At 58.2% G+C, this 16,659-nt stretch overlaps 1 protein-coding gene across 4 annotated transcripts in view; it reads left to right on the plus strand.

The window, feature by feature from the left end:
• Nucleotides 1–15,891, plus strand: part of WIZ (WIZ zinc finger) — a 43,232-nt gene extending 27,341 nt beyond the window's left edge. For 2 of the 4 annotated variants that reach the window (XM_065664653.1, XM_065664654.1), the window contains 8 exons: nt 168–533; nt 8,048–8,212; nt 8,974–9,471; nt 10,765–11,301; nt 11,740–12,270; nt 12,977–13,429; nt 14,291–14,483; nt 14,620–15,891. In XM_065664653.1, coding sequence (XP_065520725.1) covers nt 168–533; nt 8,048–8,212; nt 8,974–9,471; nt 10,765–11,301; nt 11,740–12,270; nt 12,977–13,429; nt 14,291–14,483; nt 14,620–14,779 — 2,903 coding nt within the window. In that variant the 3' untranslated portion in view covers nt 14,780–15,891. Of the gene's footprint in view, nt 1–167; nt 534–6,292; nt 6,461–8,047; nt 8,213–8,973; nt 9,472–10,764; nt 11,302–11,739; nt 12,271–12,976; nt 13,430–14,290; nt 14,484–14,619 lie in introns of those variants that run through there. The other 2 variants (XM_065664655.1, XM_065664656.1) reach the window with 2 other exon arrangements.
• The last annotated feature ends 768 nt before the right edge of the window (nt 15,892–16,659 follow it).

The raw sequence follows: 16,659 nt of genomic DNA on the forward strand, positions 1-16,659 counted from the left end.
CCGTGCCCCTCTTTTCTTGCCCTCCTCCCATCACCGCTTGGGTACGTATGGAGCTGTGCTCCACCACAACCGTGGTGGCCACGGCACCGCGTTGGCCTGGGTGCGGTAACCACCATCAGAACGGGCTCATCCCCGGTGTCGTTGACTCTGTCCCCTTCTTCCCACAGTTGCCAACTTCGACCCCAGCACCTTCAGCCTGATGCGGTGCGAGTTCTGCGGCGCCGGCTTCGACACGCGCGCCGGTCTCTCCAGCCACGCCAGAGCCCACCTGAGAGACTTTGGGATCACCAACTGGGAACTCACCATCTCGCCCATTAACATCCTCAAGGAGCTGTTGGCCAACTCCTCGGAGCATCCGATGCTGCAGGCAGCGATGGGAGCGGAACCTTCATCCCCGAGCAGAGAGAGGGAAGCTCATGGCTTTGGGCCTCGCAAGAGCATGACTCCCATGTCTGAGTGCAGCATTCCACGTTCTCCTCTGTCCCCGTTCCCCACATCCTGGGGAGATGAGTCCCTGCAGTCCTACAGAGATGGTGAGTGTCCATGCAAGCCCCAGACCCTTCTGATGACCCCAACCCATGCTGGAGGGTGGGTATCTATGGGGAAGGGTTGAACTGGTGTAACCTGGTGTTCCTGATGTGTCCTGTCTGCTGCTGGGTTGGGGGCAGAGGGATGGAGGTGCCAGCAGAGGAAAGAGCCAGGCAGTGCTGGCTCATGGAGAGCTCACATTCCAGCAGGGAGTTGTGCTTTGGATGTTCAGGCTTTGCCCTTTGAAAAGGTTGTGTTTAGGAATGAGGTTTCCAGTTGGGAAGCCCCTAAAGCTTCTCCAATCACAGGCTGGAGGAAAGGGAGAAGAGTGCGGCCATTGGTGCCCGTCCAGCCTGGTGGCACGCATCCATGCAGGATGCAACCTCTGGTCTGGGATCTCTGTTCACTCAGCAGCTCCTTGTTTTCCAGAGATGCTCCTGTGAGGGGCAAGGACCATAAAGGCTCCTTCCCAAGTGGGTTTGGATCTGAGCTGCTCCCCTGCCAGCAGTGAAGCTCCAAACCATTCAAACAGGTTTATCTATCCCAGAGCTGAGCCTGTCCCAAACAGCTTCCAGGTTCCAAAGCTTGAGTGTGCACCAGAAGCTTCCAAAGCCGAAAACCTTGTATTGGGAATTCCAACCACCTCGTGACACTTGGTGCTTCTGGCAGCGTCTTGAAGCCCTTGAAGGAGCTTCTCATTAGGTTCTACTCAGCCTAATCCTATGGGAGAGACACCCCTGCAGCGAGAAGCTGTTTGGCTGTAATTGACATTCCAAAGAGCCTGTAATCCCGGCTCTCCAGACAGCTCCATGTGACTTTGGCTGCTCTTTGGGATGAGTCTGGAGCATAATGAACACAAATGAACCCACCCCTACCCCCCACCCTGCTTCTTTCTTGGTACCACAAACCTGAGAGGATGAAGAGCTGCCAGCCTGAAGTCGATGCCAAGGGGAGGTGTTTGGAGGGCTCAAGTGATGGTCCTGCTGCCTGTGCCTATTGCCTGGGAAGAGTGAGGTCTCCTGGTGGCTGGAATTCTCTGGATCAAGTTGTTCAGGGTAGTGGCGCGGTTTGAAGAGCCAGGGCTTGGGTCTTTGCTAGCAAAGAAGGGTGGGAAGCATCTTGTGGCCACCCTTTGGTTCATGCAGTTCGTAACGTGGCAGATCTAATAGCAAATGGCCCCAAAGGGAGGGTTAGTGGGCAGCAATGGGTCACATCCTGCACTGTGATCTTGCTTATCACTTCAATGGCACCCCAAGGGGTTCAGCCTGCGATGGGAGCATCTCCTGCTCCTCGCTGTGCCCATCTGGAGATGCCAGTGGGGGTTTGGTGGGAGAAATGGGGTTGGGAATTGGACAATTCCCAATTAATTTTACTCCCAGAGGTAAAAGGAGCTGAGTTAGAACTTGATCCGAGGAGCTGAATTCAAACTTTGCTTCAGTGTTGTGTTTAAACCTGGATATGGTTGAGGACGGGCGTGAGGGATGAGCACAAGAGCCAGAGCCCTTAAGCTTCAGCTTTCCCCTTAGGCTGTGCTCCTGGATTTAAAGTCACATGCTCCCCATTCCCTTTGTTGTGTCTTTACCGAGAAAACATGGAAATTGGGAAGGCTTCAGGTTCCCCAGTGCAGGAACCTGTTGTGTGACCCACGTGTGCACTGCAGCCACGTGGAGACAGTGACTCTGGATGTCTTTTGTATTCAAATCCAAGCCTGGAGCCTCTTAGTTCCACTCCCGGGCTCCTGGAGATGACTTGAACTCCTCCTTGTGTTGCTCCCAGCCCCATGTGATGCATCCACGTGCTCTCTGTTGCAACCACTGGAGTATTTATTCAACTCTCGCTTTGGGTTTGGCTTTGGGAAGCAGTTGGGTAAACAGGGAACAGGTTTGGGAATGGGGGATGCCCAGTCAGTAGCTGGCAGGGTTTTAGGTGGATTTCAAGCCCGAATTGTCCCTGTGTCTCCTTAAATCCCCCGTGAAACATCCTTAAGAACACCATTAGTCCCTTGCTCATGTTTTGCACCAATTCCTTCATGTATAGAGGCTTTTAAGCAACACTAAGGTGATAAAGGCCATTAGGAAGCTCTAACGAGGAGGATCTCATGGTGGTCAAGCAGCTCCATGCGGGAGCAGCGATGCTGCTGCTGTCTCAGCTCAACATCTGCAGGCAGCTTCCTGCTTCCTTCCTCTCCCCATCCAGCCCTGCAAATGGCCAGCAGGTCCCTGCTGCTATTGCAAGGTGCCTCCATAGCTGGTAAGGGTGAAGGATATAGGTAGATCCTTAGAGAAATCCCGAAAGTGGAGTTCAAGCTTGGTGGTGCTCTCTGGGCACACCAAATGGCCCCATGGGGGGAAGTTCTCCCTTCCTGGAGCTGCTCAATGAGCTCAATGAGGAAGAAGGGAGCACTGTGAGGTTTAACACACATTCTCTTTGTGGTCTCACATCCTTACCTGTTCCCTCCTACGGCTTCCAAGCAAGTCCGTAGTACTTAAACCAACCCCAGCTTGGCTCCACGATCATCCTCAGTGCCTCTGCTGCCATCACCCTTAGAAACCCAGTGGGATCTTTGGTGTTCTGAGGCTTTACATCCACTCCCTCTTACCCACAAGAGCAAACCCCCCCCAGTTCATGCTCTTCTGTAGGTCCACAGCTTCCAATGTCCCCTTCTTGGTGATGATTCCAGACCCTGGATCAGTGTGGTTCCCCCTTTAGGTGCCACATTCAATGCCCTGCTGCGCAGGGAAGGGTCACCTCAGCTCTTGTGTCCCCCCCAGCTTCACTCTGCTTTGGTTCTGAGCACCTTAAACCTCTTCAACCCTTCCTCCCTGCTGCTTCCCTATGGGACATCCCCTTCCTGCGCTGTCCCCAGTGGGGCTGCCGTGTCCCTGGGGCCTTCCCCTGCATGCTGGGCCGGGTGAAGCTGTGCCCTGCTGCTGCAGCCGCCTCCTCCAAGGCCAACTTGGCTCCTTCCCGAGGCTGTTTGTGCAGCTCCTGGCTCCCAAGCTCTTGGCAGGCACCTCGGGAGCACGTGGTGCTTCTTGGCAGGCGTTGGGAAGCGTTGGGCAATCGCATCCTCTCGCAGCTCTCCTCCCTGCCTGCCTCACCTTGCTTTCGCAGCCAGCACCATCCAACTCCTTCTCTCCTTCCCTGGCCAAGGTCTCCTGGATTCCTCCCTTAGGAATGGGAGCAAACACAGCTTTTCTGGTTGACTTCCCTGCCTGCACAGAGGCTTTCCTCATGGAGCACATCCAAGGGTTTTAGGAGAGGGTTGGCTGAAAGCACAAGCTTCGGGAATGATTCTCCAGCATCATTCCCTAATGCTGCTGTCGAGTGTTAGGTGAGGACTCGGATGTCTCCATGCCCGAGGTCCTGCCTTGAAGAGCATCTTCTTCTTCTCTTTGCAGGAAGAAAGATGCTCAGGATCTGGGTTGGAAAAGAGCCACAAGGATCCTAAATCCTGACTCCACACAGGGCAACCTAAAAGTTAAAGCCAGTATCTAAGGGTATTCCCCAAACTCTTCTTGAGAGGCTTGGGGCCATCACCTCAGCCCTTGGGAGCTCACTGACCACCTTCTCCATAAGGAACTCATTCCTCATGGACAATCTGAGCTGCCCTGGGGAGCTTTAGGCCGTTCCCTTGTGTCCTCTTAAAGGTCGATTCCAACCTGGTTGAGTCTGGGACCCCGAGAGCCCCTTTGATTCCTTCTCCCACCTCTCCATAGCCAGGCTGGGGGAGCCAGTGATGGTGCTGGGATGGAGCCGAGCCCAGCCTGAGCCTGGAGGACACCAGGAGGGGAAGGTGCTTCCACAGGGCTGGAATGGGACATTTAGGATGGATTTTAGAGGGATTTGAGCCTTGTTTCTTCCTCAGCGCTTTGACTCGAGAGCAAAGACCCCAGTGCGGCTCCGGTTCCATCCTAACCTTTGTTTCCACATGAAGGCAGCAAGATGCTTTGTGGCCGTGGCCTTTTGTCCTCCTCCTCCTTCCTATCCTATGGTGCCTGCTTTAAGTGCAGCCAAAGGTCACTTAGCAAACCTCTGGAGGTCCCCAGTGCCAGCAAAACCAACCTCAAAGCCAGGTCAGGTCCCTTAAGGGCCGCATCCTGTTGAGCTGGAGGTCAACGTGCTCCTTTCTGCTGTGCTCCTGACCTACTTCGTGCTGCCTTTGATGCCTGTCCTGAGCTCCAGGTTAGGGAGAAGCTCACATTGGGCTCCTCCTTCCCTTTCCACAGGGAGAAGGTGGGATTTTTGCCCTGGATATTGTCATTTCTATGGGGTTTAGCCTCAATTGCAGCTCCCTTACCACCGCTTGGCCCCAGGAGACAGCATCTCAACCAGGTCTCAGCACAGGGAGGAGCATCCCTAAGGGCAGCACGTGAAGGCATACGGGCACAATAACCTCATTTCAGCATAGGAATCGTCCCTTTCCCAATGCGAGGAGCTGGTTTGGAAGTGCTGGACAAGCAGATGGTGTTGGGATGGGTGCAGCACCCCCATGGGGCTCAAACCAGGCAAATCCCAAGCTGGATCCCGATGGAGAAAGGAGCATCATGTGTTCCCAGCTTCTACTACAGCGACTCCTTGTGACCTCCTCCTCCTGGTGGTGGCTTTGGCTCCGGCTCCTTTAAGCCAAGGAGAGGTTTTAAGGGCAGGAAAAGAGGAACTTGAGGCCCCGTGGTTAAAGTGATTCCATAGCTCCAAGGTTAAAGTGATTCCATAGCTCCAAGGTTAAAGTGATTCCATAGCTCCAAAGCCTGACAGAGACCTGGCAACACCCCCTCCATTGGCAAGAAACTGGCTCTGGATGCTGCAGCCTGGCCAGCAGAGACAGATGCTTCCACCCGCATCCCGCGTGGAGCCAGCAGGCAGCGTTCCTGCTTGGCCCAGCCTCCCCAGAGCCTGCTCTGTGGATCTTCCTCTGGAAGGTTTGGCTCCAGTTTAGGAATGAGTTGCTCCACAGCTTGAAAGCACCATTGGCTGCTCCAGACCCCTGGAATTCCAGGATAATGGAGCCTTTCCCACTACAAAGGGCTTTTCTCCCCCTCTTTTCTATGGAGAATGAGGGCTCCTGGATCTCTGTGTTACCCCGCAAGGGTCACCTCAGCACCCAAAAGGATGGGACCCTCTGTGTTGTCACTGAGCCCCCAGGTACCGCTGCGGGCTTGGCAGCTCCCTAAAGAGCCCAGGATTTGGGCCGCTTGTGGAATCATGGAATGGACCAGGTTGGGAAAGACCCTCAGCATCATCCGCTTCAACTGGTCCGCAGCACATTCCCTTCTCCATGCGCCAGCAGGGACTCATCCTTGTTGCTCTTGGCGGTGGCTGCGTCTCCCTTCTCCATTCGGGAATACTGGGAATTCTGTAATTCCCGTGTCTCTTCCCAAAAACCCCTGAGTTCTCAGCTGGTTTCTTTGGGGGAGCATCGCTGCTGTTGTCTCTGGGGCTGAAGCCGTGTTGTCTATGAGGGGCAGCGCCGCAGGTGCCTGGTATCCCTGTATCCCTCCTCTGCACAGAATTCCTTCTTCTTGGCGTGCTTTGGATGCAAACCCAGTGGCTGTGGCAGAGGTGGGAGGCTGGAAACGGCCTCGGCTGGCCTTTTCCTTCTCCCTCTGGATCCGGGCGGTGCCGGACGGCCTCATCCCATCCCTCGGGAACGGGAATGGGCCCCGTTGGATGAAGGGGAAGTGTGTCGGGTCCCCCCCCCGCCGCCTTCCCTTCGCCGCCTGCACTCGGCGCTCGCCCTCTCGCCCTGGCGGCCGCGCTGCTCGGCGCTCGGCCCTCCGCCCTGGCGGCCGCCCCGCATGTGCCGGAGCCAAGATGGCGGCCTCCACCTCCTCGCAGCCCAAAGTGACAAAAGCGGCGGCGCCGCCGCGGCCCCGGGACCGGGACCGGGGCGGGGACGGCGAACCCGAGCCCGAGGCGCCGCCCGAGCCGGGTGAGCCCCCATCCCCCTGCGCCCGGCCCGCCCCGCCCGGCCCGCGGCCCCCCCCATCCCGCCCCCCCCACACCCCTTCCCCGCCGCCGCAGCGGCCCCGCCGCCCGGGCCGAGCCCGCGGCTCCCCCCCCGCCCCGGGGCAGGCGGAGGGGCCCGGGGCAGGCCCCGCCGAGGCCGCTGTCCGCGGGCCGCCGCCCTCCTTTGTCCGTACCCGGCCCTCGCTTTGTCCCATCCCCGCCGCGGCCCGGCCTGGCCGCTCGCTGCGGGCCGCGCCTGGGTCCTGTCACCGCTGGCGGGGGGGGGGGGGGGGGGGGGGGGCAAAACCGGCACCGCCCCCGGGGGGAACCGGGGTCTGGGGGAGGGGGGGGGGGGTCCGGGCTGCCCCCGGGCGCGGTGGGGCGAGGGCGGCCTTCACCCGCTGCGGGGGCTGCGCCATCGGTGGCCCCATAGGGGGCTGCCACCACTGGTGTCCCCTTCCCGTGGAGCTGCCACTGTCCCTGTCCCTTCCCCATAGAGCTGCCGCCATCCCTGTCCCTTCCCATAGAGCTGCCGCCATCCCTGTCCCCTTCCCATAGGGAGCTGCTTTCATGCCTGTCCCCTTCCCATAGAGCTGCCACCATTGGTGTCCACTTCCCATGGAGCTGCCGCTGTCCCTATCCCTTTCCCATAGGGAATTGCCACCATCCCTGTCCCTTTTCCATAGAGCTGCCACCATCCCTGTCCCCTTCCCATGGAGCTGCCACTGTCTTTGTCCTTATCCTGTAGGGATTTGCCACAATCCCTGTCCTTTTCTCATAGGGAGCTGCCACCATCCTTGTACCCTTCCCATAGGGAGATGCTACCATCCCTGTCCTCTTCCCGTAGGGATTTGCCATCGTCCCTGTCCTCTTCCTGTAGGGATTTGCCACCGTCCCTGTCCCCTTACCCGTGGAGCTGCCACCATTGGTGTCCCTTTCCCCATGGAGCTCCCACCATCCCTGTCCCTTTCCCATAGGGATCTGCCACTGTCCCTTTCCCATAGAGCTGCCACCATCCTTGTCCCCCTCCACATGTAGCTGCCACCATCCATCCATCCATTCATGGAGCTGCCACCATCCATCCATCCATCCATCCATCCGTCTATCCGTCCATCCATTCATCCATCCATCCATCCATCCATCCATCCATCCATCCATTCATTCATCCATTCATCCATTCATTCATCCATTCATCCATCCATCCATCCATCCATCCATCCATCCATCCATCCATCCATCCATTCACCTGCCCCTCCCTCCCTCCCTGCATCCCCCCCCTGCAGACAGATGCCACCTTTGTGTCCTTGTCCCCCCTTGGTGATGCCACCTTCATGTGTCCCATGTCACCGTGTCCCCCCTCTGCAGGGACATGGCCACCATTCCCCCCCTTCCCACTGTCCCCAAGCACCCCAAATCCCTTGGGCAGGTCGCTGCCACCCCAGTGGTGTTCCCTGCTGTTCCCAGACTCTGGAACAGCTGAAACCTTCATGCACCAAAGCCAGCTCCTCACTTCCATGTCCCTCGGGGCCATTCCCACCCTTAGGATGTGATAATGTCCTTCTCTCCGCAGTCCTGGCTCAGGAAGAGGAAGAACTGGTGGCCATGGAGGTGGCTTCCCCCCCTCTCCCAAAAAAAAGCCTTCCCAGTGGGCAGCTGGATCCACCCCCCTCCAGGATAGGGACCAAAGTGTCTCCTGAGCCACCTGGGAGCAAAGCAGAGCCTCAGGACCCCAAAAGTGAGTATTTCGACCCCCAAAAGTGAGTATTTTGACCTGAAAAGTGAGTATTTTGCCCCAATTCCTTGTCCTCAACCCATTCTTCCCATCCCAGTTACCAACATTCCCTAAATTCATCTCTTGGGGATCCCTCTCTGGTGAGCTTTGGAGCCTGCCTGTAGGTCACTAACAGTGGGCAAGGCTTCCAAAGCCACCTGGGAAACAGGGAATCCAGCCTCTTGCCACCTCAGAGCAGTGATCCCGCTCCTCCCACAGCTCCACTCGCTCTTCCCTGCATTATTCCTGGCCGCGTAGGGATGCACAGAGCTGTTCAGTGTCCAAAATGAGGGTTGGAGTGGGAAAAAAACCCTGAAGGGGAATAAACCAACACATCCAGATCCTGTTCCTTATGATTCCCACCACGTTTACCCCCCAGTTTCCTCACTTTTCCCTCTTTTCCTTGCTCTTTCCAGCTTGGAATCAATTTCATGTTCAAAACCAGGCTTGGGGTGGGAAAACCCCCTTGAAAGGGGGTAAACCAGCATGGCCAGATCCTATTCCTTGTGCTTCCCACCACATTTACCCCCCAATTTCCTCATTTCTCCCTCTTTTCCTTGCTCTTTCCAGCTTGGAATCAATTTCATGTTCAAAACCAGGCTTGGGGTGGGAAAACCCCCTTGCGGGGGGGATAAACCAGCCTGGCCAGATCCTGTTCCTTGTGCTTCCCACCACGTTTACCCCCTGATTTCCTCCTTTCTCCCTCTTTTCCCTCCTGTTTGCAGCCCAGAACCTCACCACGTGCGAGGTGTGCGGCGCCTGCTTCGAGACCCGCAAAGGCCTCTCCAGCCACGCGCGCTCCCACCTCCGGCAGCTCGGCGTGGCCGAGTCGGAGAGCAGCGGGGCTCCCATCGACCTGCTCTATGAACTCATGAAGCAGAAGAGCAAACCCGACGGCAGCCCCATCGCTCCTCCCCTGGGCAAGAAACCCCCCAAAGAGGCCAGCACCGCGTCCCCTCGCCCCACGCTCCTGGCGCTTGGCAAAGGCGGCGAGCGCCCGACGGATGGGCCCGTGAACAAAGCCATCAAATCTCCTCCTGGCTTCTCCAAAAGCCTTTCCCAACCGGGATCGCCCATCCTTAAGAAGGTGCCGGCAGCTCTTTCGGGGTCCCCGTCCCCAAAGAACCCTGAGGAGAAGAGCTCCAAGCTGTCGCTGAGCCCTCTGCAGAGCTCCCCCAATGCCCAGTGGCCGCAGGCGGATGAGGAAGGACCCCTGAATTTGAGTGAGTTTGAGTTTGTTTGCTCCCTGTTTCCTGTGGGGATGGGGTAGGGAACAGCACGGTTTCTCCCATCCTTGCTCCTGCCAAGCAGGGGGGAGCCGGAGGTTGGGAATAGCCATGCCAGTTGATGAGGGCGGCTTGGTTGTGACTCTCAGAGGGCACATTTCAATGAGCGTTCCCATTGGGATTTCAGGAAGACCACTGGCTCTGCCCTGTGAGCTCCTCACGTCTCTCTCCTGCTTCAGTTCCTTTGGCTTGTCCAGGCTGTGGTTTGGCTGGTGTGGAAAACCCTCCTTTCCATAGGTTCCTCTTTTCCATGGGTTCCTCCTCTCCGTAGATGCCTCCTCTCAATTGGTCCCTCCTCTCCATTGGTCCCTCTTCTCCATAGTTCCCTCATTTCCGTAGGTCTCTTCCCAGCATCGCTTCAGCAGCTCCCCAAATCCCACCTCAGGGTAGGAATTACAGCCCCCAGGAGCTCTTCCCACCATTGGGAATGGATACACAGAGCCTGGGAGCGGCTGGACGAGTCCTGCCTGTGCCTATCTCCCTCCACATGCAGTTATCCTGCTGGAGCCTCCCTTTCCATGCAGGTTGGAGCTGCTGGTGTGGTTCTGCCCCAGTTCCAGGCAGGAATCTGCCCCAACTCCCCATCCCAACACAGTGATGATGGTCGTGTTTATCCTCTGGGATATAGTAGTGGCGTTGAGGGCCTCAGCTACATGGAATGGGAACACTTCCAGCCTACTCCAATGCCTGAGCACCCTTCGGGGCAGGAATTGTTCCTCATCTCCACCTAAACCTCCCCTGGAGCAGCTTGAGGCCATTTCCTCTTGTCCCTTCCCTTGGGAACAGAGCCCAGCCCCATCCTGGCTCCACTGTCCTGTAGGGAGCAGTCAGGTCCCCAGTGCCCAGCACAGGGGCACAGTCCCTGCCCTGGCCCTACACTGGTGCTGCTCCAGGCCAGGATGCTGCTGGAATTCTTGGCTCCAAGCTCAAGTTCAGCTCCATCAATCCACACCCCCAGCACCTTTTCCATGAGCTCTTCCAGCCGCTCTTCCCCAAGCCTGGAGCATTGCATGGGATCGGTGTGGCCCAAGTGGCAGGTTTAGGGCTGAACCTCATCCCATGGATCCAGATCCCTCTGGAACCCCTCCAGCAGCTCCACATTCCCCCCCAACCTGGTGTCATTGGGATGCCCTCCATCCCCTCAAAGACCTTGTTGAACCCCATCCCTTAACCTTTGCCTCTCTGGGATGTGTCCGTAACGCCTCTGTTCCTGCTTCCCTGTCTCCGCAGCCTCGGGAGCGGAGCCGGTGCGGGATATCCGCTGCGAGTTCTGCGGGGAATACTTCGAGAACCGCAAGGGTTTGTCCAGCCACGCTCGCTCCCACCTGCGGCAGATGGGGGTGACCGAGTGGTACGTCAACGGCTCCCCCATCGACACCCTGCGGGAGATCCTCAAGCGCAGAACCCAACCCCGGAGCAGCGCCTCCAATCCCGGCGTTCCCAGCCAGAAAGCCATGGCCAAGAGCCTCCTGAGCACCATGGGATCCTTGGAAGCGCGTGGGCCCGGAGAGCTTCACATCCCAACCCTCCCCAAGAAGGTCCAGCAAGCCGGCAGCCCCATGGGGCAATCTCCTACCTCATCCCCACCTCCCACCGCCCGGAAGATGTTTCCAGGCCTTTCTCCTCCCTCCTTGCAGAAGAAACTCAAACAAGATCACATGAGGGTGGAAATCAAGCGGGAGATGATGTCAGGAGGACTCCATGGAGAACCTCATCCATCCGACCAAGCCTGGTCCCCGCGGGAGGACATGTCTCCTTTGAACCTCTGTAAGTCCATAGTTACCATCTTCCCTTTTCTATCCATGGGGCTGAGTGGGATCAAAGTCCATAGCAGTCCCCTTGTTCCATCTGTGGGGCTGAGTGGGATCAGCGTCCATAGTTATCCCCTTGTTCCATCTGTGGGGCCGAGTGGGTTCAAGGTCCATAGTTATCCCCTTGTTCCATCTGTGGGGCTGAGTGGGTTCAAGGTCCATAGTTATCCCCTTGTTCCATCTGTGGGGCCGAGTGGGATCATGCTTCCTCATGGAACCCCAGGATCTGCCTTACTATGGGAGGGCTGATGGCTCCCTATGGTGCTCTGGTCCACCCCACAGCATCTCCCATGGGTTGCGGTGTTGCGGAACCATCGCTGGGGCTGGGAAGGAGCGGAAGCGGGGGGGTTTCCACGTGGTTCTTCTCCCCCTTGATCCCACGTGTGTCCCGCAGCTTCCCGGGCGGAGCCGGTGCGGGATATCCGCTGCGAGTTCTGCGGGGAATACTTCGAGAACCGCAAGGGTTTGTCCAGCCACGCTCGCTCCCACCTGCGGCAGATGGGGGTGACCGAGTGGTCGGTCAACGGCTCCCCCATCGACACCCTGCGGGAGATCCTCAAGAAGAAAGCCAAGCCGTGCGTGATCAAGAAGGAGCCTCACCCTTCCACCATCGAACCTCCCAAAGGCATCGGGGAGGAAGGGCTGGAGCCTAAATCCCCCGGGAAAATCCTGCAGGGAATGACCCTGGCTCCTTTAGGGGGGAGGCCGGGGAAGCCGGGCCCCGGGAGCTCCAGCCTGAGCCGGGAGCTGTCGCTGTCGCCTCTCACCAGCAAAGGTCAAGGTGGGTTCCTGACGCCGCTGGCGGCCAAGCGGCCGCTGCAGGATGAGCGCTTGGGTCCTCACGGCGACATCAAGCACAAGAGCTTCATCCAGACCGAGCTGCCCTTCAAGGCCAAGGCCGTGCACGACAAACCTGCGCACACGTGTGAGTGTGGGATGCGGGGAAGCGCCCTCGGGATGTGGTGGGTGGGCACTGGGAATAGGGGCAGAGCGGGTTGCTTTGGGGTGGCTGCTTCCCCTGCTCCAAGTTTGCCTCCTTCATGGGGGCACCGGGCCCATAGGGAAGACTGGAAAAGGGGAATTTCAGACCCACGGAGGGGCAGAGCAGGGGGAACAGGTTCCGTGCTGCATCCCAGCTGTGTCCCGTTCAACCCCCCCGTGTCCTGGGCTGCATCCCCCCAGCGTGAGCAGCAGGTCCAAGGATGGGATCCTGCTCTGCTCTGGTGAGATCCCACTGGGATGCTGCATCCAGCTCTGGTGTCCTCAATGTGAGGACATGGAGCTGCTGGAGCAAGGCCAGAGGAGGATGAGCAGGGGCTGGAGCAGCTCCCGTATGGAAGAACACTGGGGCTGGAGGAGCTGCGTGAAGACCTCAGAGCAGCTTCCAGTGATGAAGGGGGCTCCAAGGATGGGGAGAGGAACCTTCGTCAGGGACAGGACAAGGGGTGATGGGTTCAGACTGAAACAGGGAAGCTCAGCTTGGAGATAAGGAAGTGAGGGGGGTGGGACACCGGGGTGGGTCGCATGGAGAAGCTTGGGATGCTCTGGCGGATGGCAGCGGGTTGGAGCTGCCTGCTGAGCGCCTTTCCCACCTCATCCCATTCCCTGCCTCCCTGTTTCCCTGCCCGCAGCCGGCGAAGCCTGTTGTGAGCTCTGTGGCCTCTACTTCGAGAACCGGAAGGCGCTGGCGAGCCACGCGCGGGCCCACCTGCGGCAATTCGGCGTCACCGAATGGTGCGTGAACGGGTCCCCCATCGAGACCCTCAGCGAGTGGATCCGGCACCGGCCCCAGAAAGCCGGCGCCTACCGGAGCTACATCCAAGGGGGACGCCCGTTCACCAAGAAATTCCGGAACTCCTCGCATTCCCGGGATCACCATCACCACCACGACGGCGGCGCGCGGCGGGTGCCGCTCAGCCTGCAGGCCGGGGGCATGGCGTTCCTGAGCAAGGGATTGCCGGGAGAGCTGGCTCCCGGCGAGGCCGGGAAGATCCTGGACGGGGGAAGCGGTGGCGAGCGGCCCATGATCACGTCCCCGCTCTCCTTGGTGAAGCTGGAGGAGCATCAGCGCTCCAACATCAACAGTGAGTCGGGAGGAGCTGGGAGAGGGCAGAGGGAGGCACCGGGAGCAGCCCAGCCTGGTCCCTCTGCCCATCGCCAGCAGTGCCAGGGGGTTCTTTAGCTGAGGCTCTTCCTCCTCTTCCTCCTTCTCTTTTCCTTTTCTTCCTGCTCTTTTTCTGCTCTTCCTCCTTTTCTTCCTCTTCCTCCTCCTCCTCCTTTTTCCTTCCTCCTCCTCCTCCTTTTCCTCCTCCTCTTCCTTCTCCTCTTTTCCTCTTCCTTCTTCTCCTCCTTTTTCCTTCCTCCTCCTCCTCCTTTTCCTCCTCCTCTTCCTTCTCTTTTCCTCTTCCTTCTCTTTCTATTCCTTCTCCTTTTCCTCCTCCTCCTTTCTCTTCCTATTCCTCCTCCTCTTCTTCCTCTTCTCCTTCCCCTTGCTCTTCACCTTCCCTTTCCTTCTCTTCCTTCCTGTTCCTCCTCTTCCTTTCCTGCTCCTTTTCCTCTTCCTCCTGCTTCTCTTCCTCTTCCTCTTGTTCCTGTTCCTCCTTTTCCTCCTCCTCTCTTCCTCCTTTTCCTCCTCCTCTTTTCCTACTCTTCCTCTTTCTCTTCCTATTCCTCTTCTTCTTCATCTTCCCCTTCCTCTTGCTCTTCACCTTCCCCTTCCTCCTCTTCCTTCTTCTGTTCCTCCTCTTCTTTTCCTCCTCCTCTTCCTCTTCCTCCTCCTTTTGGTCCTGTTCCTCCTCTTCTTCTTCCCAGCTCCCTGTGATGAGCAGGGGCTTCTCCCAGCATCCAGAACTGAACTGAGCGGCCATTACCTCTGGTGCCGCCCTGGTTTTAATGCCCCCCATCCCACTCTAACCCCCTCATTCCCACCTTTTCCCTCTTGGCAGAGTTCGAGCGGAGGCAGGCGCGGCCCCTGGACGCTCCAATCCACCGGGAAGAGGAAGGAGCAGAATTCCAGCAGAAGATGGAGGAGACGCGGCAGCCGCCGCCGCGGGTGAGGCCGGTCCCATCCCTGGTCCCTCGCCCACCCCAGACCTCCCTGGTCAAGTTCGTGGGGAACATCTACACCCTCAAATGCCGGTAGGTGCATCCCACATCCGTATCCATAGGGATAACCTCTTCTCCCAGCCTTTCCCGGCGGCATGGATCCCTCTTTGTTAGGGAGCCCTCTCGTGCCGCCCAGAGCCATTCCCGAGCTGACACCGTGTTTCCATAGGTTCTGCGAGGTGGAATTCCAAGGTCCCCTCTCCATCCAGGAGGAATGGGTCCGGCATCTCCAGCGGCACATCCTGGAAATGAATTTCTCCAAAGCGGATCCTTTACGGGGAGAAGCCCCCCCCCAGCCTGAGCCTCCCGCTATGGCCGAGGCTCAGTAACCGCAGCCCAAATCCCGGCTCCCACCGGGAAGCGGCACCGGGAAGCGACCGCGGATGTGGCCGGAACATCCTCACCCCTCTTCCCGCATCCACAATTCCCTGTTTGGTCAAATGGCTGGGAAAAGGTGGGGGAGGGGGCGATCGCTGCCTTTGCCCCTCCGGAGCTCCCCCATATCCAAGGGGATGAGCTGGGGGGGACACACACACACAATCCCAGCCACAAGCACTACATGGATCCAGACAACCCGCAGTGATCCTATGGGAGACAACCGGGATCCGGATCAGGAGCGACTCAGTACGGGAAGGGGATGGGGGGAGGGGGTGTTCCCCCTTCTTCATTCCCCAAATCCATTGGTTTTGTTGTTTTTAACCCAAAGAACAAACGGTGTCGCCTCCAGCGGGATGGAGCCGGAGCCGGAGCCGGGGGGGGGAGGGGGGGGGTGTAGGGGGGGGTTGGGAATGTCGGGAGCAGCCACGTTCCCTTAAAACGCTGTGGATTTTGTATATGACCCTTTAGAGTTAATGTATATTCGATTATTTTTGGGATTCCTGGTTTTTTCCATAGGCAAAAAAGAGGAGTTTTAGTCTCACGTAGATGTCGGAATCCCGCCATTCCGGGGTTGCATGTTCCCAAAAATCCCCTTTTCCCACCCCAAAACGGCCGCCGCTTCCCTCCCGCTTCATTCCACTGCAGCCGAGGATCCCCAGGGATTCACCCTCCTCCCCCCCCCTCCACCAAGGGTGACATTCCCGGCATTCCCATCGGGAATGGGCTGCGGCGGCGCCGGGAGGAGTCGGCTCAGCCCCACTTTCACTGTTGCTTTCTTATTCCTTTGGTTTTCCCTTGTCTAGCTCCATAGACTTCCTGACTTTTTTAAGCTCTAGATTTGTGTAGGACTGAGGAATCTTCATTTTTATTTGGAATTCCCAAAAAACTTCCGGATTTCAGGAGGAATTTTAACGGATAAATATTTTTTCTCTCTCTCTCTCTTTTTTTTTTTTTTTTTTTTTTTTTTTTAAATTTTCATTTCCAAGGTTTTTTTTGGGACATTTTCTGGTGATTCCTGTACCCGGGAATGTGGGACGATGGATTAAATTCTTCTGGAAATGAAGGCGGGAGAAGAGCCCAGTCTCTGGATGCCTGGAATGCTGGGATGGGGGCTGGGACCGGGCAGGGTTTGGGGGGGTTTATGCAGGAGAAGGGGCAGGATGTGGCCTTGATCCCGGGAATGGGGACCCGGGGTCGGGATGTGGCCGTGTCTTGTTGCCAATGGGACCTGGATGCGGCTGTGACCTTTGGGAATGGGGTCATAGGGTCAGGATGGGAACTCGACCTCAGGAATTGGGGTCACGGGGGGGTCAGGATGGGACCTTGACCTCAGGAATTGGGGTCACGGGGTCACGTGAGGACACATCCCGAGGACGTTGGGACCTGGATGCAGCTTTGACCCCTGGGAAGGGGGTCACGGGGTCAGGATGTGAACTTGACCCCTGGGGACGGGGTCACGGGGTCAGGATGTGAACTTGACCCCTGGGGACGGGGTCACGGGGTCACGCCGAGTCCACGCCCTCGGGCAGCCGCGAGGGGGCACCAACGCGCCCGCTTCCAGCACGCGGCCCCCACGCGGGTGGGGCGGAGCTTCCTCGGAGAGGGCCAATAGGAGCAGGCGCTGGGGCGGGGCTAGCGTCCTGCTGCGCGATTGGCTGAACCGCGGGTGGGAGGGGGTTAGCCCGCCTCGAAGCTGACCAATGACAGAGGCAGAACTGCCTCGGCCACGCCCCCTCGCGGAACAGACCAATCAGCGCTCGGCTTCGCGAGTTCCCATTGAGCGCGGAGCAACCAACCAACGAGATGGGAGTCCGGGAGCTCCACCCCGTCC

This window comes from Lathamus discolor, unplaced genomic scaffold, assembly GCF_037157495.1.
Source record: "Lathamus discolor isolate bLatDis1 unplaced genomic scaffold, bLatDis1.hap1 Scaffold_51, whole genome shotgun sequence".
NCBI classification, from domain to species: domain Eukaryota; kingdom Metazoa; phylum Chordata; class Aves; order Psittaciformes; family Psittacidae; genus Lathamus; species Lathamus discolor.